The sequence below is a fragment of the Leptosomus discolor genome, chromosome Z (genome assembly GCF_034619465.1).
Source record: "Leptosomus discolor isolate bLepDis1 chromosome Z, bLepDis1.hap2, whole genome shotgun sequence".
Taxonomy (NCBI): Eukaryota; Metazoa; Chordata; class Aves; order Leptosomiformes; family Leptosomidae; genus Leptosomus; species Leptosomus discolor.
The window spans coordinates 39,085,284-39,112,825 of NC_141419.1; the positions used below are offsets into that span (position 1 = coordinate 39,085,284).

The following is a 27,542-nucleotide window of genomic DNA, read 5'->3' on the forward strand; positions in this document are numbered from 1 at the left end:
CAAAGGCTTGTAACCTTTGTTACTATCACAGGCTCAGGAATATTACACTAACAGGAAAGGGGGTTGAAAAGTGAGCTAAAAAATGTGCCTCGTTATTCAGAATAGCAAATTAAATTCACAATGGATGGGCAAAACTGTGCATACAAGGGAAAAAAACAATAGAGAAAAATGTATCTCTCCCAGGGCTATGAAATACAAAACCCACCAGCTTTCACTAACTACCCTTCCTTCCCTTCTCCTAACTTCAAATGAATGACTAGCTTGTTTTTGAAACACTGAATTGATCAAAATATTTTCAATTGCATCTCGGCTTAATTGACTGAAGACCTTAGTTTTTAAAGGCTGAATTTATCCTTTGGAAATCTGCATCCACTGTGCGGAACAACACTGAAAGTAAGAGAAATTCTGTTTTCTTTTATAAAAGGCTGTTTCTATGGGTCTGTGTAAAGTACAGCCTGGACTGCTCTAAACAAGTTAGACGTGGCTGTGCTATTTAAAACATTGTTTTGTTGAAAGAAATATAAACAAAAATATAAACAAATTATATAAGTTTCAGGAAAGAAAAAAGAGAAAACATTAATACTGGCAAGCTTACTGTCATGAATGTCGCACTTTGGTTGAACAACATATTTGATACACTTCTGGGGAAAAAAAAAAAGGTGTTTTAAGTTTTAACTCCTCTGAAAAGGAATTTTTTTTTCACACCACCCCTCCCCACCCGGAATTTGGTGTCTCACAATCTAATTTTTGCATAAATAGTATTCATATACTTAAGCAAAGCATTTACGTGTATTGACTGCAACGTGACAACAAAACACAGGAGTTTTTAGCGAGTGCAAAGAGCCTTGTAATATTTGAATAAAAATTGTCCTTCTACTTTACATAATTATTCGTTTGCTTTTATTTGATTTTTCTGCATATCCTATTCCTCTCCAAGTTTTCAGAGGACTACACTCAACTAAGCAAAATGAGTAGGGTACCACACGAGCGACTGTTAAAACTACCATGTGTGCCATTCACTGACTGTGCGGTAGAGGGTACACTTGCACAACGCACCGCTACTTCTCTCCTGAAACACCTTACTTCAGCGACACATTCAACTCTGAAACCAAAAAGGTTGATTTATCTATCTTTCTCCATTTCCATTTGTCACACTCTTAAAAGTTTAGGCCAGAAAAAGAGCATGCAGACCTCTGAATCTCAGCTCCTTAGTCTTCCAAAGAAGTTATTTGATTACATTTCTGTGCGATTCATCACTATGTTAACAACCTACAGAAAAAATTACTTAATTACAGTTCCAGTCAGGTCAATATCTATGAAGAATTTTATAATTCCACTATATACAGAAATTTCACAGCAAAAGAGGTGACCCCTAAATGAAAGTTTTTATTCCACTACTCAACGACAGCAGCACTCATTATGTGAGACAGTGCCACTAACCAGACCTTTGTTTCAAGCAAATGCAGTCTAAATTACCAACCCACAGCTATGATTAATGAAAGTTATCAGGGAAAGAAAACCCACTAAGCTGAAATGACATTTTCAAATACAGTGTATTAGACAGTATATTGCTACGGCAGCTATAATAATCCAAGGAACAAACCCTCCTACATTAACATTCATTATTTGGAAACAGATAAAAGTATCCCTTGGTTGTCTCTTTACAAAACAGCATTCTTAATTACCTGAATTCATTTTTGTGCATTTCAGCTATTTTCTTCTCAAGCTTTTGTGACTGCTTGGGAAAAATCCTGAAGTCACTGATGTAATTCTCTGGGTGTTCATCAGGATCATAATCACCAAACTCAGCTAAACAGATCCAAAATACAAAACAAAACAGAAAAAATCAATTGCAACATTAGTTAGTAAGGAAAAAAAGTCAGTAAATACAGCATAATTCAAGATACTTCCATGATTAGAAAGAATTCATTAAAAAATACTGCTTTAAAGAATTGATAGCTAACTGAAACAACAAAATCCTTATAACTGCCACTTCAATCAATGAGTTTCAAGAGAAGTTCATTGTTTATTAACTACAGCAGTAATCACCAAACCTAAACTATCTTCCGTGGCATAAATATGCTCTGTAAAAAGAGGTATAGGTAATGTTGCCCCTTTGAGTACCTGTCATTGTGGTACCAGGCAGAACTATAACATGGCGCTCCAGATTCTCCTCTTTTTTATACCAATTTATCCTCACTGATATGAACTGGTTTAATTCTGTTCTAGCAGAGAAACACAGGCTGTAGCGTTATTTAAGGTGCTTCACTGTATTTGATTCCTCTTCTAAAAGTTGTGTCACTTAGGTACCCAAACATGGCATTCGGTATTTTAATTTTCTAAATAAGCCTCTTTTAATAAGGTCTAGATTCAGTCTTGGTTTGGATACTCTGCCTTATAATGCACTAACTTACATTCATGTTAAGGCAGAATGGACTTCCACATATATGACAACCCTAATCAGACATCTAGCTAACTACTTCTCTGTGTGCAATCCGAGGCATATATCTGAACTTGGCCCTAAAGAAATGAAGGGGGAAGGGGGGTGGGTAAAAAACGGATTAAAAAAAAAAAAAAAAAGACTGCTTTGCTTGAATTGAAGCTACTGGTTTTGCCAGAGATTCCATCATCACACAGGTCTTTTCCATAAGAAAGGGCACTGAGTGACACTTTTTCCTGTTTAGTTCAAATGTAATAGGCTACATTTACATTCAGGATTCAGAACAGAATTTTGCTTTGTTTATAACTGGAATCTAACACTGATGCCATTGATGCCTCACTTTTTCATTTAAATGCTAAGACCACCTGTTGTTTTTAAGTTGTTTTTAAGTTCCAGTTTGGTTTTAGTTGGCTAAATGGCTGAATTACTTAAAACACATTACAGTCCATATCAATGCAGGGAAACAGTGCAACTGAAAAAAACCCACCACTTTATTGCTAGCTATATTCCCACCGCAGGTTTGAGATTCTCTTAACACTGAACACACCTATGAGCTAGCTACTTAAAAAAGCCTGCTGTTTGTACTTACCTTGGACAATACAGGCACCCAGGTAAGCAGCATCAGAAAAAGAACACAGCAAACGGCCATGGAAAATGTCCCTCTTTATTTGTAGATACAAGAGGTATCTGAAATATAATTTTAAAAAATTAGAAAATGGTGTGGTATCTTTTTGTAACAGATTTAACTTAACAGTGTGAAACCATCTGGATTTCTCTCTTGCTACCTTAAATGGCATGAAAAAGAGGCAAAACACAACCCCAGGAAAAAACAGATGTAAGACAAGAGATTTTTCTCAACAATAATGAAATGACAACAGCAGAAGTAACTAAGAGATAGCCTGGAGAGTACTTTACTTAAAATGTATAGCTGTTACAATGCTCATTAGTAATGTGAAATAAATTACCAAGCCGGAAGTTCTTGTGAGAGAGGCAGGTGAGGAGTGGATGGAGCTGCAGTGGGCTGTTTAAACCCCCACAGGGTCGGACAAGAAGGGGCATGGCAAGTAACCTGGGCATCTCCTGGGAGTTTGCATGGTTAGTCACGTGGGCAGGACCAGCCGTAGTTGCAAACAGAGTGACTATTAGCTTAAGGCCAAACTAAGTTCACTTTTTAAGAAGTGCCAAAAAAGACCACCTATGATAGGGCACCCCAAGATTTCACAGCATGGCTTGTTAGCTCAGCTGTAAGGTCAATAGATCTCCAGCGACACTGCTCATTGGTGGTTTCTGAGTTTGAAAATTACTATAATGAAATACAAAAGTAAATAGGCTTCTGGAAAAGTGTATTAGCCCAGTGCTCCTGCCTACAGTTGCAGACATGAGGCTGAGATGAGTACAGAGAATCTGAAGCATCAGGACTGTGCCAGGTCCGACTCTTCAGCTGTACAGATGGAAGCAAATGCTATGAACAGTTACTTTTCTATCAATGTCTTGGTATTTACAGGAAGAAAAATTAGTTTTGCAGGAAATTCTTTCCCATGTAACAGGATAAGGCACCAATACTGCCCACCTTGACCATCTATTATAAGCCATTATCTTCAGAGCCGAGGGAGAAAGGAAAATGTTCATGAATTAACTCAAAGCACCTATTCAAGAGTCAGGCAGCCTCTCTCTTTCTCTCTCTTAAATGCTATGCAACAAATCACAAGTTAAATTCCTGAAGTGAGATGGCAGGCAGTCCTCCTCCCCGCCAATATTCAGTTATTTTATGAGAATAGACCTGAAAACACACATATATTAATTTAGCAGAATTCAAAACCAGTTTCAATATAGGGGTACAGCCATAACTACAATAGTTTGTGATGGGTCACTAAGATACTGCACCAGCACTTAGGATCAAAGACAATAGCAGAATCAACAGAAACCCCTCAGAATGAGGGCAAAAAACTTTTTTCTGTGCATTCCACTAAAATTCTACATAGATGGACATGGGATTTTGGGTGGGAGTGTGCATACTGGTGTCATTTCTAAGCATATAGTTTGTTGCTGACCAGGATCAAATATCCTCAATGTCATTATTGAATTTCTGCATCTATAATAGTCTCAGTTATCTGAGCTAATCTTACACAATGAATGTATGGTTTCATTTTCTCTGAAAAGAAATCAAACAGGAAAAAATATAGGTTTTATACTAGTTTCTTGCTAAAACCCGTTTCCAATACAAAACTACCAAAATTTAGCTTCATTATAATAAAAATAATATTTACTTTTTCAATTTAATTGCTAATATATGTGTTTTTGTCAATTACATGAAGCTAATAAAAATGTATTATTATCCATTCCCAGCTAAATCACTGGCTCTGCAAGTTGCTCAGAATAATAAAAATAAATTTCCATTATAACTTTTCCATAGCTTCAGCATAATACATTTTTCATTGTCTCGTCTCCCTGGCATACCAGGAAATATTTCCTTTCTGTAACAATTGGGAAAACACAAATACATATTCAACTTTTGCTGAGAGGTATGTTAACAGAAAATAAATAAGAGTAAACAGAAGATATATAACCAAAACAACACATAAAATATAATTTTAGGGAAAAGAACATTTGTGTCTCAGAGCCTGTTTCTTCCGTGATCATCCTGGGATGTCAGAGCTGAACACAAGCCATCACATAGGCTAGCTTCTGTCACAAATGTGAGCCATAGATTTTATGCAACTATCTTTGCTTTAAAATACATACTCCCTAGCACTTGCTAGTCTCAGGAAGTAGCTCTGTTTTTTCTCCCTTACATGAAAACGGGTTTTTGCAATGTTTCATTGGCTGTTTAGGGGGCGGGGGGGTGTGTCTCTTACATTGTTCGTATACCTTTCTGTTACATTAATAATTTTTAAAATAAAAATATCAGAGTTTATTTTTCCTGTCGCTAGGTTTTGTGCTATTGAATTGCTGCATGCATTTGTCTATTGAAATCCTTAACCAAATGGTTCAAAATTGCACTTTCAAAGAATTATTTCACTTCTGAATAAAAAAAAAAGAAAAGAAACATATGCAAGACAGAAGGGAGCAGTCAAGAGGAGAAGGGAGGCACAGAGCACAATTCACAGTGGAGACTGGATAAATTGTTAGCTAGGACACAAAGGAAGCACTTGCTCTTATAAGAAGGGCAGGGGAATACCCATGCAGAGCAGAATCAGGCAGTCTGAACATGTTTTTCAGAGACCACGCACACAGCAAGCTGGATGGGGTACTGTTCATCTTCAAAGCAGTCTGAACAAGACTAAGACACTAAAGAGTTCTTTCAAATGAAGGAGATACATGCGCTTTGGACTGATAGCCAATGTTGCAAGCTTTGCCAAAGATTGGCTCAACCTCAGACACTTCCTACAATCCTGATAAAGTAATTTATGTCCCAGGTCAGCAAAGACCTATGAATGCATACGCAGCTCCTGAATTCAGTAAAGTTTATGCATGTACTTAAAATTGCCTACACTTACAGAAACAACTTGCAAAATCAAATCTGATTTTGCTGCTTCCGTGTCCTTCCACCACAGCTGTTTTTTCCAAGCCCTGGCACAACTTTATAGCCTGATTTACAGCCCTAAGCACTCAGGCTTACCAGCAAGCTAGTAAATGCATGCTTCAGAGCTTACACTCACAAATGTCTATCATTGGAATAACCTCATTTCCATCTATTATCTCTTTGCAATACAGATGACTCAACTCTAGGTTAGCCAAGCCCTTCTTGCAACTGCAGATGGTCAGCAATATCTATTCTTGTTTTTAAGCAGGCTTCATGACCCCCAGGGACCACGTTGCTAACTGCTTAATAGTCAGTTTGTTTATCTATTTTAAGATGTCCAATGAGGCAAGAAAGCTTTCCCACAGCCAAACTTTGTTGTTTGTCCCAGTAGTGTTTTTTTCTTGTGTTCACTCACTTTATTCCGGTAACAAGCATTTCTTCCAGTGTTGTTGCAGCCTTTCCAACTGACAGGCACAGTCACCTCAAGAGATCCAGCAATGTCTCAAAAATTATTGTCTTAGTGTAGTGCCTGACTTTGGCTGCACTGCTCTTTCCCATGCTGCTGTGCATGCTTTGGTACAGAGTTGCAGAAGACAAATGAACGAGTTTACAATATTCCTGGATTGGGTGCCCTCCTCTCCCAGCAGAATTCATGAGTTCTTTATGTATATTATTCTGGACACCAACTTTGCATTCCGTCTTCTACAGTAGATATCATCAAGTACACTGCAGGAGCACTAGTTTCCTGCCAAAGTCTAGGAATTTAGCCCAAACACTAACTGCTACATACTAGTATGTAATATTACAACTAAGAGAACATCTTTTCTATGCTTTACAGTGTCACCTAGATAAAAAGGCTAACAGAAAAAATAATTATATTCTCTAAAAAATAATTTACTTTTCTGTTTACTAATATTTGAGAAGTATTTTGACATCTTACAAATTAAAGAAAAGCCACCACTCTATTAGCTACCGATAAAAGAGAGATTTGACAGATAGATCTGGGGTCATCACAGACAGGTCTGAAACCATCAAGTCAGGGTGCAGCAGCAGCCAAAAAAGCCAATAAAACATTGGGCATCAACAGGAAAGATATTGTGAACAAGACACAGGGGCATTTTGCCACTATTTAAAGCCTTGGTGTAATCACATCTTGAACGTTTCACCTAGCTCTAGCCTCTGCATCCTAAGTAGGACATAGCTGAGCTTGATACAGAGAAGAATAGCTAAAAATCAGTGAGAGGATGTCTCACAGAGAGACAGTGACTGAAGGGGAACAAGAGTGAGTCTTATGAAATCTTGAGGGTAGTAAGAAAGGCAGATGCAGAACTGCTATTCGCTGAATCCTGCAATACTAGAGCTAGGGGTAAGTCAGTGAAATCAGGAAATTGCTTAAGGCAGACAGAAGAAAGTACCTTACACAGAAGACAGTGAACTGCCTGAATAGGCTGTGAAGAAAAGCAGTATTAAGTCCAAAAAATGAATGATTAGACAAATTCATGAGCAACAGATCCAGAAAATAATACTAAAGTGAATAGGTAGCAACGAATCTGTTAAAATTCCTAACATCATAATTCAAGAAAGCTTTAGTGAACTTGGGTGAGGAGGAGCTCATCTACTTGTTTTCTTGTTTTTATGGAACAATATGAAAGTTTTGTTCACACTATCATGGCTTAAGCACATTACAGCATTTGTCAAACAGATACACATGGCAATAAGCATGACACAGTGATGTCAGCACAGCCGTTGCCCTTTCAATCCACCTGTAGCAGAGGAATTAAGAACTAGGAGCGTAGCCATCACAACTTCAAAACATAATCTTTATTCAAACACAGGAAAAAAACTTCTATTTCTCTTAAAATATCTTACAACGAAATTAGCAGGAACTACCTTGTTAACCTATTTGGGAAACTGCGTGACTGTCTTTTCTGTTAACAGGCACCTGTAGGAAGAACCACCCACCTTGTTCCTTCTAGGAAGAAGTACTAATGCTAAGGATTCAAACACAACCAAAAAACCAGTAGCATCCCATAACTCCATCCTGAACCCATGTCCCTCCTAGATTGCTAAAATCATCAGAGAAGCTCTGGATCCACACTATTAATAAAAAAAAAAAAAAAAAAAAAACACAAACCTAACCCCAAAAAAAAAAACAAAAAACAAAAAACACCACCACACCAAAATTATTCCCTCAGAAAGAAATAGTGCATTTTCTGCCCTGGGGTAAGGAAAGGAAGTTCATTCAAATAACAGCTTTCTAGTAATCTCAAATCTCTCATTTCTGTGATCATGATGACTGCCATTTGGATCTAGCAGGACATGGGTTTGCCCTTCTGTCTTAGGAGCTGGCCAGTGCCTGCATTACAGTGTAGGGTCTTCACTTGGGAAAAGGGAAAAGTCTGAAAAATTACCATGCCAGCCAGCTGCTTGACAGCACTGGGTACAGGGGAAAAAAAAAATAAATTCTTTACTGCTACACAAGAAATCATTTCGCTGACGAATAAAGAGGACAAAGAAGTGGTAAGAGACAAGAGCTTTGTTTTGGATACTGGGTACATAAAAGCCCTACCACAGCACAGGAATAGATTCTCCTCTGCAAGCTTCCATAACTGAACTGCACCTTCTCAGCCCTCCTGCCTTCCCCTCAGAGGACCACAAAAGGACCTCTGAATGCGTAAGGTGTCCATCTCCCACAGGCATAAGCTTCACTAAAAAATCCAGTACTTCCCCAGATAATTTATTTCCCTGCCCCAAATGCTATCTGCAAGCCTGCCAGCACTAAGTGCTCTTACTAAAAACTCCTATTTTTAAGACATATGCTATTCAATCTGATTGTGAATCCAATACTATTAAAACTATAAATTCACTTGCCAGCTGCTAATATGGTCTTGAGAAAGCCAAAACAGGCAAACAGACTTGCAGAGGCATCAAAACATAGCTACCATTGCATATATCAAGAAAAGGAGGTCAGAGTACCCAGCGAGACAGCGGTATTCATAAATGATGCCTGGAATAGGGCTCAGCAGCACAGGCCTACCTCATATTGCCTCACCCTTGGAAGGATGAGCACATTGCAAGACTTTTCAACTGGCAGATAAATGGTTTGATATTCAGGCATTAACAACCAGCTGGAGCACCACCAGCCTCAACTGGCCTCCCATTTCTGGAGGGAAAAGCACAAGGCTTTTCCAGCACAAGGCAGTATCAAGTACAGCTGTTTGAGATAAGACTCAGTCAAACATTGCATGCGTGCAGCCATATTGTTCTTCCTTGCCCAAGCTAGTTCACTCAGGGCTCTTCAACATGCCGTGTTTACATACCGCAAGTCTTTGTCATTTTATATGACTTCCAGTTAAACATTTTTTAATCTGCTTTTCTTGTATCAAAGTACTCATTACACTATTTTATGACAACCTAGTGATTGAAGAACTAATTCTTGGATTAGAAAACATGGATTAGGAAAAAAGGGCATGGTGAATGCTAGTTGAAATAATCCATCTTTGGTTAATTCCACAAGCTACTCACCCATGCCATCTTCTAGGTCTGTTTGTTCTACAATAATCATGGATTACTGCTGATACTGTATTATCTGTAGCATTTTAGATCATTTTGGTCCTTTGGGACCTCAAATGACTTCATATTCTCTCATTTTAATTATACATACGCAGTATAATGTAGGGATTTGGAGATGAGAAGGCATGAGGCCTTGGGCTACTTTATTATATAAGAAAGAACAAACACTGTCTTGTTTATTACCTAAACAAGACGACTGAAAAGAAATAAAACAGTAAAAATCTGTGCCCGAGTATGACCATTCTTTGGATCCATCTGTTCACGCTCCCTTGACTGTTCCCATTCTGTTCACACACAGCATCTCAGGCCTTCCCAGCTGTGGACTCTCCCAGGGCTCTGATCAAAGAATAGTGAATAAGAGGCACAGAGCAAAGATATCTGTGCTTTCTAGAGAGTGTAGTGGGATGCTGTGTGTAGTGTGAATTGAATTACCTCAGTAGTTACCACTTCCTTCATGGCAATTATATATATCGTATACCTTTGCTTGCCATGCCAGCAGAATAATCTTGACCATCAGAGAACTCTGGAATATCCTTTCTTCTGCATGTGTTTCCGCACACATAGCTAAAGAAAAACCCTTCTCACCTTCAAGCCTATAATACTCTGCAAAAACAACTTAAATGCATCAAAGTGATGGAAAAAAATTTAAAAAGACTAGGAGAAAAGGAAATTAGCAGTAATACTGAAAATATATGTATGCAAGGCCTCTAATCCAATCTTGTGTAGCATCAGCCAAAAACCAGGCTGCAGAGCAGTTGCTGATTTAACGAGAAAATAAACCAAAATTTTACGGGTAGGTGTGGCAGGGAACAAGGGAAATGTAAGGACCTACCTGCTTATCATGCTGCTATTGCCTAATTAAAAACTAGTAGTTATGACTCTCATTGGCAATGCTCAGTGAAGCCAGTTAAATGCCGCTTTCCAAAACTGAAGCACTTTGTTCAGACTTCACAACATCTAAAAGTGCTAGACAATCAGATCTAGAAAGCCATAAATGCACCATTCAGGAAAGCCTGATGTCCTCCACATACTACACATGAAGCACAAGATGGCCACAGCATTGAGGAATATCACTCTTCTACTAAGTTTGAACACCTCCGTCCGTTTAAAAGATTACACAAACTGTTAAAAAAATCCAGATTCACTGTTTGTGTTGCAATTTGCTGAGCCCCCAGTGTATCTGAAATAAATTCAGAAGCCATATCATTTCAGCAAAATAAGTTAAACCCTTGCCGCTTTCTCATCACAATTTTTTAAAAAGTCATTGGAAAAACTGCCCAACTAGTTTACTTTTAAAAAGAAAACGCGTGTTTTTCATGTTTCAAACATATATGGCCTCACTGCCCTGCTGACGAAACGGTACATCCAAAAATAAGGACAGATTGTCTAAATGCGTGTTGATAAAAGTCAAGGAGATGAGTTAAGAATGTTAAACATTGAAGTGCACTAAGATTTGGACTTTGTTATCGAGCCAGGTTTCATGTAGTCTGTTATTACAGAAACAAGAGAGCTCAAGGTGACGACCTCCCATGGCCACTGAAGTTAACTTGTGAATTACAATCCTAACACCAGCTGACTCTAGAGAAAGCAGTGATCAAGGACCACAGAGAACTTCCTTCCATAGTGAAAGGAGAAAATTTTGTCCTGAGTCCATGGAATTTCTTTTTTAGCAATAATATCTCAAAGTGCCTTAACATCCAGAGACAGGCACTGATTTTATTTCAAAAGCATAGCTGAGGAAGCAATTGTTAATTACAACAACAGAAGATGAAAGTAAGCAGCTGGAATGGTACGATATGACTGACAATATTCACAGGTGTCCTTAGCAGTGGAACAAAATGCAGTGACAGGCCACCACATGGCTTAATCCTTTGCCCTAGGCATTCCTGGCCTCTGAACTTCCAGTGTGAACATGTTTTCAGGCTCTTAGAGGTTTCGATTTTTTTTCTATGATATCATAGACAGAGGGATAACTTCATCTAAGTCATTCTCCATCTTAATTTCCTGAAATTGTAACACTTGTAACAACACAGACTGAATCAAGGATTGCAGTCAGCCCAGCCTACCAAAGGTAGGACAGAAATGAAGCAGCAGTAATCTGAGGTGACAAATACTGTTTTCTTCCTGCAAGTGATGCCTAAATCTTGAACAGTATTTCTATCCATGTTGTACTGTTTTCACAGAAATCAAACAATTTCCCCCATGCATACACAGCTTCATGCACTGAGTAGGTGCTGTTTTTTAAATATCAGATATTGCTACGGAAGAGCAGGAAAAACATCTCTTTTTAATATCTGTACGTGTCTCTGATGTCTCTAAGGTACTTCATTAAAGATTTATTTCTATAAAGCTTTTACAAAGGCTGCATCAACAATAATCCACATGGGGAATTTAGACAGGGTTAATTAATATTCTGAGCCAAAGAGTAGTATGATAACGTGACAGGATGTCTTACTGTATCCTAATTTCTTTACCTAAATGGGGACTACAGATACCCATCAGATTTCTACTCAGTCGAAGACGCAAGAGAGCAGCTCTATGACATGCTTAGGCAAGGAGAGTAGCAGAAATGCAAAGCACTATTACTCTGACTCAGCTGACTGTATATACAGCTACGAAGTACAGACGGCTTTTAAGTCAAAGTGTGGCAATATTATTATTTTATTTTCAGGTCATCCTAAGCACACACTGCAACAAATGTGACAATCAGTGAACAGCGCAGAGCTAAAAACAAGGATAAAAATCTACTAACAAGCCAACTAGCTATCAAGATTTCATCACTGCCCTCTGTCAAATAGTAATGGACATTTTTCTTGTGGAATTTCACCTATCATTGCAATTCAAGAAAAAAATTTAACTCAAGTCAATTTAGAGCGTCGCCTTAAATGTGACAATTTGATGAAGCAAATTGTCAAAGGCAAATTACATGACTACGCTTCACTTGCTCATTTCAGGAACATTTCCTATACTTTGTTATTGTGTGAGACACCTGCACAGAGGCAAAGCAAAGCTTCTCAAATAGCACCATTGGGAAACTATAAAGCTGATGAGATATGAAAAGGTGTCATGTGTACAATGTGAACATATGAAAAGAGAAATTATTTCTCCTTTTTAAGGTCTTAATAGTATTAGTTTTAACAACAGACCGTAAAACATTTTTCATGCAGCAGATGACTTTAAAAATTAATTTGAAATGCTCCAGCAAAGCCTAAAACATACTGACAGCGCAATACACTGCAGTGAGCTAATTCTAGGCACTCTGCATTTTGATAACATTCAACTATTAGCGGTGTGACTTGCCGACAAACAATGTTATAAGGCATATATACAGTCCTGCACAGCTGGTGCAAAGATCAAAAGGCTGTTAGTTTCCTACATTTTTCCCTTCCAAGTACATTTATTGAAAAATATCCAGACCAACAGAATGTTCACAATTACTAGTAGGAAAGGCAAAATTCCCCTTTGTTAAGTGTGACTGACTGTTGCACAGCTGTGTTTTCACAGCATAAGCTGCAAAATTCCAATGTAAGCAACAAGACAACATAACCTCCAGAGCAGATGTACTTTAAAAGTTTAAATATGTTGCACCTCTACATCGGTTTGCTGAAGGTCTACTAGTACTTTAAAAATACTATCTTGTTTGTGGTCCTAAAGACACACACAAGAGGAAATTCAGTGAGACTACAGTTATTCCTGTTGAAAGAGTTAGGGCCATTACTGAATTAAACTTCACAGATCATTTCACACGAAAGAAAATTCAAGACACAAAAGGAACTTGAACAAGACCACAATCTTTGTGAGAGGAAGTGTCAGGATAATCCTTGTCCAGTAATTTGACCATTGCTTCTCTTTCTGAAAGTTCTCAACAACATCACTACTTCTGTGTATGTTATGGAAAAGTCCCTATAAACTGCTTTTGAAAATCCACAGGTATAACCATAAATAAACAAAAAAATAACCTGTCAGTAGTGCGAATGTCTGTCTACTCTAATATTTTAGTATAAATAGTGAGAACCCTACCCTACAAAACAAACTGTCTTATTTTGAACTTGTTAACAATGTACATTAAATGCACACAAAAACAATCAAAGAAAAATACCTGGTGAGTTCTTCCTTAATCTTCAAGGGTTCATGTGGGTAGAATTTCACTCTAAAGCACATGGTATATGGTGGATGAGCTGAAACATTACAAAGAAAAGCATGAGAACAGTAGCAAACAAACATTGCCTCAGCCGCTCTGAAGGAGTGGCCTCCAAGAGTCTTACAAGGTAGCCTGTGTGATGGTTAGCTCCAAAGCATCAGGCAGGGATTCAAACAAAATCAACATTACAGATACATATAAAAAGAACAGAACATGTGACAAAGAAGGCTAAAGCGTCCACAAAATACAGCTAACCTAGGAAAATCAATTCATAAATGTTTTTACACCTCACAAGAGTTATCGCCTGATCCAAGAAGTACAAAACACATTTGGGCTGCTCTTTTGTTTTGGCAATTGATAAACAAGAAGGAATTGCATCTTGTCACAAGGAGATATAAAGGTGTTCTGTATATCTATTATTTCTGATAATGATAATGCCTAGACCACAAAATGGAAGAAGCCATTAATTAAATTTGGTTAATGAAGCTAGAGACAACAGAACTGTTTCTGTTTCCAGTATTCGATAAGACTACATTACCTACTGCTGAGCTGTGGTATTAACACTAGGCCTTAAGTACAATACATTCACTTCTCAAAGAAAAAAAAGAAAGAAAATCACAGTAACAGGAATGATTTCAATTACAGCGTCTCTCAGTTTTGCATTAATGAACACAGCTTTATAGCCCACTGTTTTATCTTTGATAGCATTCAAGATACTATCTAATCCTAGGCCAGTGATCTTTCAGTGATTACAGGAGGGACAGAAAGCAAATCAAACAATATTATTCTAATCAAACAGGCATTTTGTGATAACCATGTTAGGATAAAAGCTATGTGAAAACCAAATAGAAGGCTTAAAATTATCACATCAGGCACAATATGCAGGTAGGTAGAGCCCTCAGAGCTATCTATAGCCAGGTAGTGTTCATGTTTTAAGTTCCAGTTCAAAGTGAGAAGGAAAATATTGCATCTTCAAAAGGTAAATGGTGGGGTAAAAAACCCACTTATATTACATATGCTATGGTAACTGGCAGGCCTGCTGGTAACACTGAAAGGGAGCATGGGGATGGAGCAAGCATCAAGGCAGAAATGCTGTCCAAGCAGCAAGGGCCTTGACATGGTAAGCCGTGCAAGGGTCCTCTTTACCAAAATGTTTACCAGCACAGTAAGTTATGCTAGTACCCAACATTTACAGACCCTTACATTTAACAAGTTGGGGTTTTGTTTTGGTTTTAAAAGCAAAACATCCGTGCAACTTTAATTCATAGTGGAGTGCAGCTCTATAATATTCTAGTTAGTTTTAAAGGTGCCTTAGTCTTAACGTATACTCAATGCACACAGTCAATCTAACTTCACTAAATCTTAAGGAGATGGTGCTTTTACAGGAGGAAAAGGAGGGAAGGCCTAAAAGGGCAAAGAAAATTACAGAGAAAATAGAGAAAGAGAACAGGTGAATCAGAGAATCACATTTTAGTTATTGTAATCTATAACAGTAATCACTAAGCTACCAGAACATTTTACTGTACCATCTCCTCAAGCTGACTAGCTCACAGGCTTATATAAACTGCATGTGGAAATTAGTTCAACAATCATGATACTCTTCAAGCTACTCTGACTGCAGTATTTACCTGTATGCTGCAGTTTTCCAGAAACACATGTCTGGATATCACATAGTTCCATGTGATGTACAAAAGCAACAGAAAATAAACATGCATTACATCTTTCACTATTGTTGATATCTTTCAGAGTGTTCAACTACTTTTGAAGATGCCTTCTCAAGACCTCATCTTGCTCTTTTTAATTATAGTCAGCCCCAACAAAAACTGCTGATTTCATTTTTTTTTAACTTGTTTAAATAACTACTCATTTAAGACACAATGTCGGAAGAGATGGGGATAGAGAAATGAAAAACACAGAAAAACAAAAGCAAGGAAACAGTAACAAACAGAAATGAACAAGAAGAAATGAGGAAAGAAAAACAAGCCTTAAGTGTTCACTAGGGATTGTTTGGACATTCAAGCTAATCAAATCTAGACAAGCCCTCTGAACGCAAGAGAAACAGAGTTTTTTCTGTATGGTTTGGCTTCTTGAATGCAACTGCAGCCTTGTATTACAGTGACTTGAAACAGGCTACAAAACCAAAGACACTGTTATGTCCTCCGTGCCCTGTAATGGCAAACTAGAAGGTAAACAGAATTCAATGTCCCAGAAAGGAAAACAGCCATCCAGAAACATACTAAGGAGTCACGTTGTCTGGACAAAGCAAGAGATAACATAAGTTATCTTAAATGGTTCTGTCTTTTCTCAATAGCATTCTTAAAACTAAACAAGGCAGAAGAACTTGCCCTTCAGAACAAGGTTCCACTTACAAAACTGTGATAGAAGAGCCGACATTTATTAAATGAGCAAGAGCTCTTTCTCATCAAGAAAGGACTTTTAAATGCCCTTAAAGATTTAATAGTTTGTACTTGAAATAGGGGTGCAGAAATAAACAAAAGCTAGTGCACGGCTCTGCAGGGCCCTAGCTACTACAAGCCTACTGCAAGACCCTAAAAATGTACTGAATTTTACACAAATTTTGAACGTCAATGAAATGATTGAAACTTTGGCTGTGGTAAAAAGAAAGACAAAAAATATACGTAAGAGTTACAGTAGAAGAGTCACACTCTGGCAGTATATGGTAACCACAGAAAAGCAACAGCTGCCCCATACGCAAAGAGTATCATATCAAGGAAAGGACTACATACACTGCACTAAATATAGCCCACATTCAGTTAATAGCAAAGGTTATAACAGGAAAAATGTTCCTTGTAGCAGAAGGACAGTATGTGACAGAGGCATACGCCAATGCACAGAATACACAGGAGACGTGGCAGGGCAGTCTGAAGCCTATTTTGTAAACCTATTCCTAGACTCAGTCTTCTGTAACAATATTCTTCCTCAGCAGTGGAGCAAACAATACAAAAGAAGGCTGCTGCAGCCTGCTGAACAAAGGTCCTTTCTCAGCAATACCTGCAATCCTGAAATGTTAAAAGGAATATGTTCCCCTCCATCCAATTAATCTCTGGAGGTAAGATAAGATAAGAAAGTACCCTGCAACCACAGAAGGAAACAGGATCTTCTTTCTGTGTTCCTCTTTCCCAGCTGAACACTTGAAAGGGGATGGAGGGAACTCCCACAGCTGTCTACTTTCCTCTCCGTCTTAGTTTTAAAATGCTTGATGTTCCTTCAAAAATGCATTTGATGATATGTAAACATTTAGTAAGGCCTTTGTCTTAAAGCTTTTACAGCAGTGGAGGACTTCATATTCTGTCATTCATTATATTCTTGTAGCGTAACACAAGACAGGCAGTGAATTGTATCAGCTCAAGAGATGAGATTGTCAAGGCAGACAATTCCTCAATTCCTGGAAAGCAAAATTACTTTCTACCACTTACACATTCAAGTAAAAACATTAACAAACCTTCCCAAAACAAAACTCAACTTGCAGAAGACACTTCTTCAACACAAAACCAGCCTGAATATAATAAGTTTTACAATATCTGTAAGCCTTTCTTTCAGAGTGGTCATTTATCTGTCAGATAAGCAGCAGCTGGTACAGTGAAATGCCCAAGGCTTTGTCAGAATTTCCTACCACCACAGGCTTTGCTTTCTCACTAAAAAGATTCACAATCACAAAAATTTCAAAGGACTTTATTGTGGCGAATAGTACTGACTGCAAACTCCATTGCAATAGGGCTATTAATTTGTCAGTTTATGTGCCAACAGAATGTAAGAGGTAAAGACAAAAGAACAAATAAAACCATTTAAATGACGCCAAATGCTGTAACCAGTCATGATCTAGACTCTCATGAAGGAACTACACACTCAGCGTGGGAGGTTTCCAGGCAACTGATTGTATTTTTTAAGGTTTATTTCTGTTGCATTTAGCTAAGACAAACTATCCAAGGTACAAGAAACAGTAAGGATCTCCGAGCTAGAAGCCAAACCTTTAACACCCTGACCAGAACAAAGAGGGATATGGGAGCTACACCCCTTGGCACAGATACTAACATGCAAGGGACCAAGTCTGACGTGCATTCATTTTTAAGCAAAGCCCACTGAATCATTTTTCTTCCGTGTAGATGAAGAGATTGTAAGGAGTGATAAGCCTAAGAAAAACTACACATTTATATTACCATTTTCTTCATAGAAAGACAATATGAAACAACAAGAAAAAAATATTTATGTAAGAGAAAAACAGCCAATCACATAGTTAATTCTACTTCTGCATCCTAAATCTAAGGCTGATAACAAAACACTTTTGTTAGCATTGCGTTCTCTTTTGCTGTTGTTGTTGAGACCTTTTCACCATCATAACATCACACCAGCTGCATTTTCTTTTGCTTTTTTTCTATGCATTCATTTTTCAGTCTTCAGAATTTTGGTTAGGATTCTACCCCAAAAGCCACACAAGTCCTCTGATGAGACCATTACAGCACTACACCTATGGAGATTATATAGTACCACTGATCACATGTAGGCGACATCTATATGCAGGTAGAGTTGTTTTGAATAAATCAAAACACTCTCCGTATGTTGTCAGAGTTCCAAACAAAGTGTAACAAGAAGCACGGGCCCTTATGCTTTCTTGGGTGAAAGCAGTGACACAAATGCAGATTAGAGGGTACTTTGAGGCAACTCTGTTCCACTTTTGATAACACATCAGAAGGAAGTAAGAGATAAAGATAATTTGTGTTTATTACTGTCCCTCTTCCTTCACTAGCATTGCAGAGGAGCACAGCTTAGTTTTAGCTTGACATTCTTGAACTTATTTTTTACTGGATAACACTCCAGCTACCTAAACAGTACATATAAACAGTTCACACTGAATAAACTAGGTATATGTGTGCATGCTTGTATACACAGGTATGCACATGTTGTAATATATACTATTGCTGCATTAATGGATTAATTTCTTGAAGTATTCCGCATGGTCCAACCAACATCCAGGACTAACTGTTTGTACATATTACACAATCTCTTAAACCTCACCATGTTTGAAAACACATACATTATCTCCCACAGAAAAGACATCTTGTACTTGCTCTTAAAACAGAAAACAACTGCATACAAAGGGCATGTGAGTAAAATTCTCCTTCATTCCATAAACTAATAGACAGATAGACAACAGCTTTTATTAAACAAGACACAACTCCCAATGACCTAAACCAAGTCTCCAGAACTGATGAATAAACACTCGCTTCTGCTGCTGGATATAAACTTCTGAGTACCGAAGTAGGTCTGTTTCCTGAAGAAGTCTTTACAGTTGGCCCATTTAATAGAAAGGGTGAGCCAGATCGTAACATTTCAATGAGGTAATTAAAACAATACATTCCTATTTTGAGGTGTCTTTTTTAAATAATGATTGTCATTTTCTACTTGCCTGTGGCACGAGCTCAGCACTTAACCCACAACACTTGAGTTTGCTGGCCTGTAAAAATGACCTCAAATCAATGTTCTGCATTGTCAGGAAGCAGGGGACAGTGGAAAGAAACTAAACCAGAAAGACTCAGCAGCAGATTGCCACACTCCACATTTTATTGCCATCTCCCAGTGGCTGACTGTGTCTGAAAATGACAGCCAGAGCATACAGTTCTTCCTCTGGCTCTAGCCTTGAGCAGTAAGGGAAAGCTCTTGATGTGCAAAGCACTGTAAGACAGTGAAATGAAGGTAGCATGGAGTTTTCAGGAGTCCAGATACAACATAAATGGCCTGTTTGCACCAGGAAACAAATGAAGCACATTCTAAATTACTGCATGAAAACACGGGAAAACCTTTGGGCTTTTCAAAAGCAGCTTAAAAACATGAGTTCTCAACACTTACATTTCATTTGCTTGAAGATGGACTTGTTGGGCTCAAGCCAGTGCTGGAAAGGCAAAGCAGAGATCAGAGGTTAATACAGATCACAGCAGACAGCATCCTCATAGATGTTTGCGGTATCAATAATGGGAAGTAGGACTTTTGTTTCACTGAGACATAAATAAACTGCAAAAAGCACCTCCATACTGTTACAATACTGGAATTGCACTGTATAAGCATCCTTAATGTTGCGACTGCGTATAAGGTGTAGTTGAGACAAAAATTAGACAAATATTTCAAATACAAATTTAAAGGAGACAGGCTTTAGTGATTAGTTTGCAGCAGACATTTCAGACTTACACTTTCAGCCATTTTATTTCCAGAAGAATGATCATATTGGACAATAGTACAGTCTATTCAAAAATGTTAACATTGTCTGTTCATTAATGCTGTCTTCTACAGTTCTTCTAACTAAAGCATGTGTAAATACTGTATTCTCAGTCAGCACCCTCAGAAAACGAGCTTTTGTTCTCTTCTATCAAGAACTAAAAATCTGAAGAGAAAAAGAGTGTAATTTTCCATTAAATTTTTGTGCTGTGAACAGTCAATGCACAACAGAAAGGTATGGATGTGTATCAGTTGATGTATAACTTTCCAGGGAAAGACTGAAATGGCAGGAAAACTTTCAATTTTTTATTCTCCTGGAAGATAAAGTCAGATGCTCCTGTGATGAAAAGCTAGGCTCGTATTTTAGTTGAGAGCCTTACCACACCCCTTGCTAACACTAGCTGAACTGTTCAGGAGGATGTTTTGATTGACAAAAGAACATGCTGATATTCAAGTGGCACTTCTGTCCACAGGCAACAGCATTTGTACCAGGATTTCTCCTGTAAGCAAAAAATCTCCACACTAAAATCAGATTTGTGCTGCAGAAGCAGCTGGTCAAAAAGCATAGTATTCAGCTTTAATAAGCATAATCAACACTGGAAGGCCTTGCACTAAGGGGTTTAATTTTTAACCCTTTTCATTTGAGCTCTATTTCATCTCGAGCTTCATTTGCACTGTGGTCTACTGCAAAAAGAAAACCTAGCATTTTTTAAGCCTTGTGTAATACTTAAAACTTCCTATGTCAGCTACTATTTTTCCTCATAGCTTATAGTAATTCTACTATAGATAAAAGCCAGGGGAAGATATTTTATAGGAAATGTTAATAGATGACAGAAAATTATTATTTTAAAAATTATGAGGTCTCAAGAATTAGGTCAAAATCAGGGTTTACTGTAGGTTAGTTTTCTGGAACGGAACTTCTGATTAAACAGCTTGGAAAGAACACTTTCAAATATCTGCAGTTTATATGCTATGACTCCTCAGAAATTTCTGAATATAGTTTACAGCAATATTGGAAATAAGCACAACTATGTATTTCCATTTGACACTGACTTATCACTGGGAGACTGTTACGGAACCCTGGTACTCAAAAGACAAACAAAACTAAAAACCAGCAAGCCCAAACTTCAGCCACTAGCACCACCAACAACAACAACTACAACAAACCCACACCGTTTCTTTAACTCTTCCTTCTCCCCAGTATCTCTCTTTTTTTTTGGGAAAAGAAGAAAGAAACAGAATTGATAAAGCAACAACTGTTTCACCAACCAGACCTACATAGCTCATTTCATTCTTTTTTAGATTACACAGATACACTATTTACACATTTTGCTCTGAATAATGGGAGGTGAGGGATGTTCATAAAAAGGTAAGGCAATTCAAGAATTTGATACAGTCTGCAGTACTTTATAAACACATAATCCAAAATGACCTTGCAGGTAGGAATCCAGTCAAGACACATAGATGTGCAAGCTTACTTTCCTTAAATCCTTCACATACCCATGACACCTCTACCAGGATCAAGACAGTCCTAGCTGAAGATTCAGACAGCAAAGAGGAACTTGGACAGCGAGCCGTGCTGTACTGTTCCCAGGGAACTGAAAGGTAAGAGGTATCTCACTATTTTCATCTAGCAGGAGCACAAAACAGTTCGTTCAATATTCTTTTTGAAAGGCCAGGCTGAAATATTAACACAGACCAGGTCAGCATTCACGGCTGTCTGAAAAAGTCAATTATCTATTCTAACAAAAAGTCAGAGGTAAAAAAAAAAAAAGCCAATTTGCAAATATGAACCCTCATAATTCACCATATGAATAATGAAAAAAGGGAAACACAGATTAAATTCCTCATGCAGTGCACTGAACCCCCAGGAACAAAGATTTGGCTAACATGTCCAAAAGCAAACATGTTTCACCAAGACCTGACTTACACAGGTTAAAAAGGGATTGAAAAGACACAGAGCAATTAGGCAGTGTAGACTTTCACATGGAGGTCAAGAAACTGACAGGCAGTTTTTAGAAGCTCAGATTTCTGTCATAACCTTCTGTTGGTGGAAGCTGGCAAACATGTAAGCAATTCAGCTTAATCTTCCAGAAAACTGAGCAGTTACTTTTTAATTTGTGGAAATTTTCAAAGACACAGCAATTAGGTGCTTAATGTTCTCTGTGTCAGGGGAAGATAAACACCTAGTCATTGCTAGTACTTCTGAAAATAACCATCCCTATATTTGTTTGCGTATTTCAATTTGAGTGTTAGGGAAGATTTTCCCCTGAGTACTTCTCTTTCAGCCTTACAGCATTGACTATTAATAATTAATAACTGTGCCTCATCTCTACTATAGAGTATTCATGCTATATTTATTCCAAGATTAATTAGCTGTTATATCTAGGACCAGATTAAACTTTCCATAAATTCATCGAAGAGTTTCTGCAGGAATTTTCGATTGAAAAGCACCTGGCTTTGCAAAATGCTTTTTCCATGCGTCAATCTTTTTTTTTAATAATTTTGCCAAAACAGAAAAAAAAAATCCTCAGATGAAAGGAAAATATAGCATTTTGAGTTAGCCTTCAGGACAAATTTTAAAAACATTTTAAATCTTCAACTGCAAAAAAATTCCATTACTACTGTATGGCACACTGCCTTGCAGGAACAGACCATAAGTGTTTCCAATTCTTTCTTGTAAGACTAACACCTCATAAGAGAAATAAAACAGACAAACAAAACAAGTCAGATGTAAACTTTGTACCAGAGACTAGAATCTTTTAACTTCTCTCCTTGCAGTAAAATGTGCAAACTACAAGGAGGAAAAAACCACAACAATCTTGTGCAGTTTCATCTTGTTTCATGTATTTCACACTGTTGTGCATAAATGTTGCTTTAATTGAATAACAGTCTACACCCCCAACCAAGCTTGGCTTTATGTATGGTAGTACTTAATGATTATTAGAAATAATTTCTGCAGAGGCTGAACCTCCCATTTCCTTGATGGCAACATGGTTGTCGCCCAATGGAAAAGACAAGACTTTTGTCCTAATCCAACTAACACCTATTACAAAGGACCCTGTGAGGAAATTGACGCTCAGCACTGATATTTTCTAATGTTTTCTGCTGAAAGAGATTTGGGTCACAGCCAGATATCTAGATGGTCAGGTTGATGTCCTCACAGAAGCAGAGAGAAAGATACTTACAAGATCTTGAAGGTCAGTCATGGGACAGTTAACGAGTCTTGGTGCTTCAAGTGCCAGTGGTGAGTAAGCAAACTATTATAGGTATTACTTTTGGTCCTGGGATCTTAAAATACGCTGAGAGTTGCCTTCTGACTAAGGTTTCATTGCAACTGCATGCTGTGTTTCAGTCTAGTACCATTTTTACTTTGTAAATACAGCCTTCACCTCTGATCAGCTTTTAAGAGGCACTGAGTAGTCATTAGTGAGGCCAGGTGTGTTCTTGCTTACCCACAAATGCTGAGCAGCTGATGTGCTACCACCTTCCACAGCAAAAGCTCAGGATCAGCAAGGACACTAGGCAAGGGTAAAATCATTCTAGAAAGTCAATTTAACTCCACAAACACTCATGTGCTTCTAGTAAAGACACTTCAGCCAGCAACCTGTTTCAGATGAAGTCATTCATGAAGAAGCTCAGACAGGACTGAGCTTGGCCTCAGTATAGCACCGGGTTATTAGAAGAATTAGACTTAGAAGTAGAAGCTGGGAGGAAAGAGGACACAATGTGCCATATCTATTCTTACAGTCCTTGTAAGTGGTCAGATGTCATTAAAATCCCCACACTGGTTTTCTTCAGCACTGCAACAGCTGCTCTACAAAGTGCAAAGATGCATGCTCCAGTCTCTTCTTCCTATGGACTCCTGCATAAGACTGGCATAAACCAAAGCCCACCTCCTAAAAAATATACCAAGCCAAAAGCAGGTTCTTGGGATCTGACCAACCAGAAGTCCGATGAATCCAGTGAAAAGTCTCTCCCCTCCTTCAGCACAAGAGGCTTTTGATTTAGTCCCTGTGTTTGCATGAGGAGCAGTAACAAAGGGGCAAATCAAAAGTGGCCAAATGCTGTGAATATTTAAACCACGCTTGGCAGGAAATACTCAGTCAGGTGCTCAGATGTCCAAACAGTAAAACAGAATCAGAAGAACCTACAGATGTCATAATATTCTAGACAGACAAGAACTGGAGACGAAGACTTTGTTTAATGGTCAGAAGGCAGAAGGAGAATGAAGATCTGCCCTAAAACACTGCTAGAAAACTAACAAAATTAATTTTATTTAAATATCAACTGTATATTAATCTTGAAAATGAATACCTAACCTTTTCCTTGAAAGAAAATCAAAATCAATTTTCTTTAGCCTCAAGGCAGTGACTTGCACCAGGTCACTGCCTGCCAAAATTCAGACTCAAAAAAAAAAAATAAGTAGTAACAGTATCCAACACCAATGGAAGCTCAGATAGGGGAATTAATTGAGTGCTTACTATACATCAGCAAAACAGACGAACCAGGGTACCCTGCATGCCCCCTTCTGCATGCCCCCAGGCTGACACCATTTTTTCATGGCTTCAAGAACCTCTACATCAAGAATAAAAATATTGTTCTGTTGCAGCAAAGGAGCTGTTGCTCTGTACTGTTCCCAAAACCAGGGCATCGGCTTTGGTTAGTAGTATGCTAAGCAGGAAGAAACAACATACATCACTATCACAAAAATTAACCTGGTCCAGAAATAGTGCCATACACTGGAACAGAATCACCGTTTGTATGATTCTGAGCTGGAATTAAACAAATTTCCAAATTCTCATTCTGTTATTCCCATTACACTAAAATATTCAGAGAAACTCCAGTGCTGTAAGTTGGAGTATTTCAACTGATCCATAACCTTACATCAGCTGGACATCTGGCCATAAAATCTGCATGTGCTGATGTATGCATGAGTCCCCGTGTGCTCGCAGACAAAAGGTTCATAATTCATGGGAAAATCATCTTTATTTTCATTATAATAGCCTGCAGAATGATTTGGTTTACAAGGTTACTCATCTTCACACAAGATATTTCAGTTAGTAGCATTATTGCTGAATTAAGTGTATACGTATATTCACACTACTATTCATTTGTGCCAAGATCTTGTTTAGTAAGTAAATTCACCTCTACTGGTAAAAGGAAGTATCCATTTAACTCAGCACTCTGTCCCTGAAATGGCCTGAAGAAAACACTTAGAAAAAAAATGAGTAGTAGCTCCCATCATGTTCAATGGGCTTTTTCCATCAGCCTCCATTACAATTTGTTTGTAAGTCTTTGTAGACTTCCATTAATTTGTCTAAATATTTAATTTTTAACACTTTTAAAATATATTTTTGGCAGCTACAACGACAAATTTTATGACTAGGTAAGGTATTTTAAAAACTATTTCTTGTTACCAGTTGCTCTATAATTTCCTTAAGTGTGTTTTTGTTCTGTTACAAGAATTACAGTGCAACCTTTCCCTGATCACCTTCTCCAAGCCATTTTATATCATATCTTTTTCTCTCTTGTTCTCTCTTCCTCATTGTCTTGCTCTCTTTCTCACTCATCCTCTCTTGCTCACCTCTTTTCCTAGCTGAATTATTTTAGTCTAATCCATCTATCTGCATATGAAAGCCATTCCCACTTGATATGATTCTTATGGCCACCTTTGTTCCTTTTCTAGTTCTACTGTATTTTTTTGAAACAGCATGACCTGAACTACACACACCAAACAGGGTCACAGCAAGACTTTGTGCAAAAGCACATAATTTTTGTGATAACTCTGTCTAGGAAGACAGATTCATATGCACGGAGAAGCATTAAGATTTTAATTAACCTATGGTTCAGTCACTCTGGTGTTCAGCTTATAATACGTCCTCTCTACCCCTTCAAAGAGACTGCGTTGCTCCCAGATAACTCTGCATAGCTGTATGGAGCCTTACGAGTCATTACAGAAAGACATAGCTTTGTTAAACTGAGGTTGCAAATTATCTGTCATCTCTTTCCGCCAACCTTCACTGCCCTTACATGGGACTAAGTGCATATTTTAAGATCATATATTAAATAGCTGTTGTTGCTAAAGCAGAGATCAGCTGCACCCAAGACTCACTGACCCTTCCAAAAGGTCTCTCTGATGAGGAACTTCTGTACATTTGTGTACGTCCCATTAAAACCAGAACTGCTATTTTATGATAAAGGAATTCAGTATTCACAGACAACAGGCTCCGATTTCCTTCCCTAGTAAATACTGGGACAATGCTAAACAAGTTTGGTTATAGGATTAAACACATATTCTGCCCAGGTCCATGGAAGTGACTCTAGAATGCAAGTAGGACACCTCAGCAGCCTTACTAGTGAAATAAACATGTAATCTGACCAAAAAACACCTGTTTGTAGAGGTACCTACTAGATTTCACTGTGTGTATCTTGAAAGCAAAACAAGAACTGTATTAGCAACCGTTCTCTAGGAGGAGACAGGAAGGAGTACTGGCAAATCTGTAGTGCACAACGTTGTCTTTCTAACGATGCACAGATCCAGGCTCTGTACTCTGGGGAAGTCAGAAAATCCCAGTGTACTCACAGCCACCATTCAAGATCGGATGCATAGTGGGAGTGAATTCATACAGCAGTTTCACTGATTTGAAAGCTTTGTTTTCATACCACCAGGCATACACATACAGAGCTAAAACCACTGCACTGCTCTGCTGCTCCCAGATAGTCCTGCAGCATATCCAAATGACAAAGCATCTTAATGCTTTAGGGTGATTACAATCTATCTCAAACATTTCTACAGCGACTGATTAGACTTCACTGTTTGTTACTTCAGAGTCCTACAAAGCCTTTTCATAACACCTACTCCATAGGTAGCTCCAAGGTATTTCTGCCTAACTACCACCTCATACTTTCACATTCAAAAACATAATCACAAGCACATGCTCAAATCCAACCATTGGGGTAAAAAAAAAAAAAAAAAAAAAAAAAAAAAAAAAAAGGAAACTTAAGTATTTTCAACTTTAAATTACTGCTCTGATGCCGTCCTAAAAAGACTTAGAGAATAAATTTCACCACGCTACCATCTTCTTTCAGCCCGATCCTCCATTGCCTTCTGTCCCGAGAGATGCTGAACAGTATCTGCATTATATCATCCTATTCCCATCTCCTACCATCCCAAAGACCACAAAAAAAGTGCTCAGTCCACCCAGGGTATCTGGCACAGAACTATCCATACCACATTTCCTCAAGGGTGGGACCATGATAACTGGGCTCAGTATAATACCTGGTACATTAAAACGTACCAATAGGTAGTTCCTTGACTATCAGAAACAGTAACAACTCCTCCAGGTATGTCTACTTCTAAAAAAAAAAAAAAAAAAACAAGCTCCAAATGATGGTTTCTGTTCTTACAGTGTCTCTCTCAGCTCCCTCTAGATTTCCTATGGACTAGGTTTGCCCTACAGCGTTTGCCTCAGTGAGAAGAATAATAGGGTTTTACCCACCAATGTGGCAGCTTATCTTCATGAAACCTTACAGAAACTTAACATTTGAGACCTATATCCCCAGCGAAATTGGACCAAAACTGGCTTCAAAAGTTACTACAGCTGAGAGTCAAGGAGAAAGGCGATGTGACCCAT

The 27,542-nt window shown here is 38.1% G+C and overlaps 1 protein-coding gene across 1 annotated transcript in view; it reads right to left on the reverse strand.

The window, feature by feature from the left end:
- The window catches only part of FRMD3 (FERM domain containing 3), a 130,845-nt gene that overhangs the window by 38,126 nt on the left and 65,177 nt on the right, over nucleotides 1–27,542 (reverse strand). The window contains exons 3-6 of the mRNA XM_086479381.1: nucleotides 19,543–19,585; nucleotides 13,636–13,714; nucleotides 3,030–3,127; nucleotides 1,686–1,809 (exon numbers count right to left, since the gene is read on the reverse strand). Of these exons, the coding sequence (XP_086335507.1) occupies nucleotides 1,686–1,809; nucleotides 3,030–3,127; nucleotides 13,636–13,714; nucleotides 19,543–19,585 (344 nt within the window). The remainder of the gene's footprint in view (nucleotides 1–1,685; nucleotides 1,810–3,029; nucleotides 3,128–13,635; nucleotides 13,715–19,542; nucleotides 19,586–27,542) is intronic.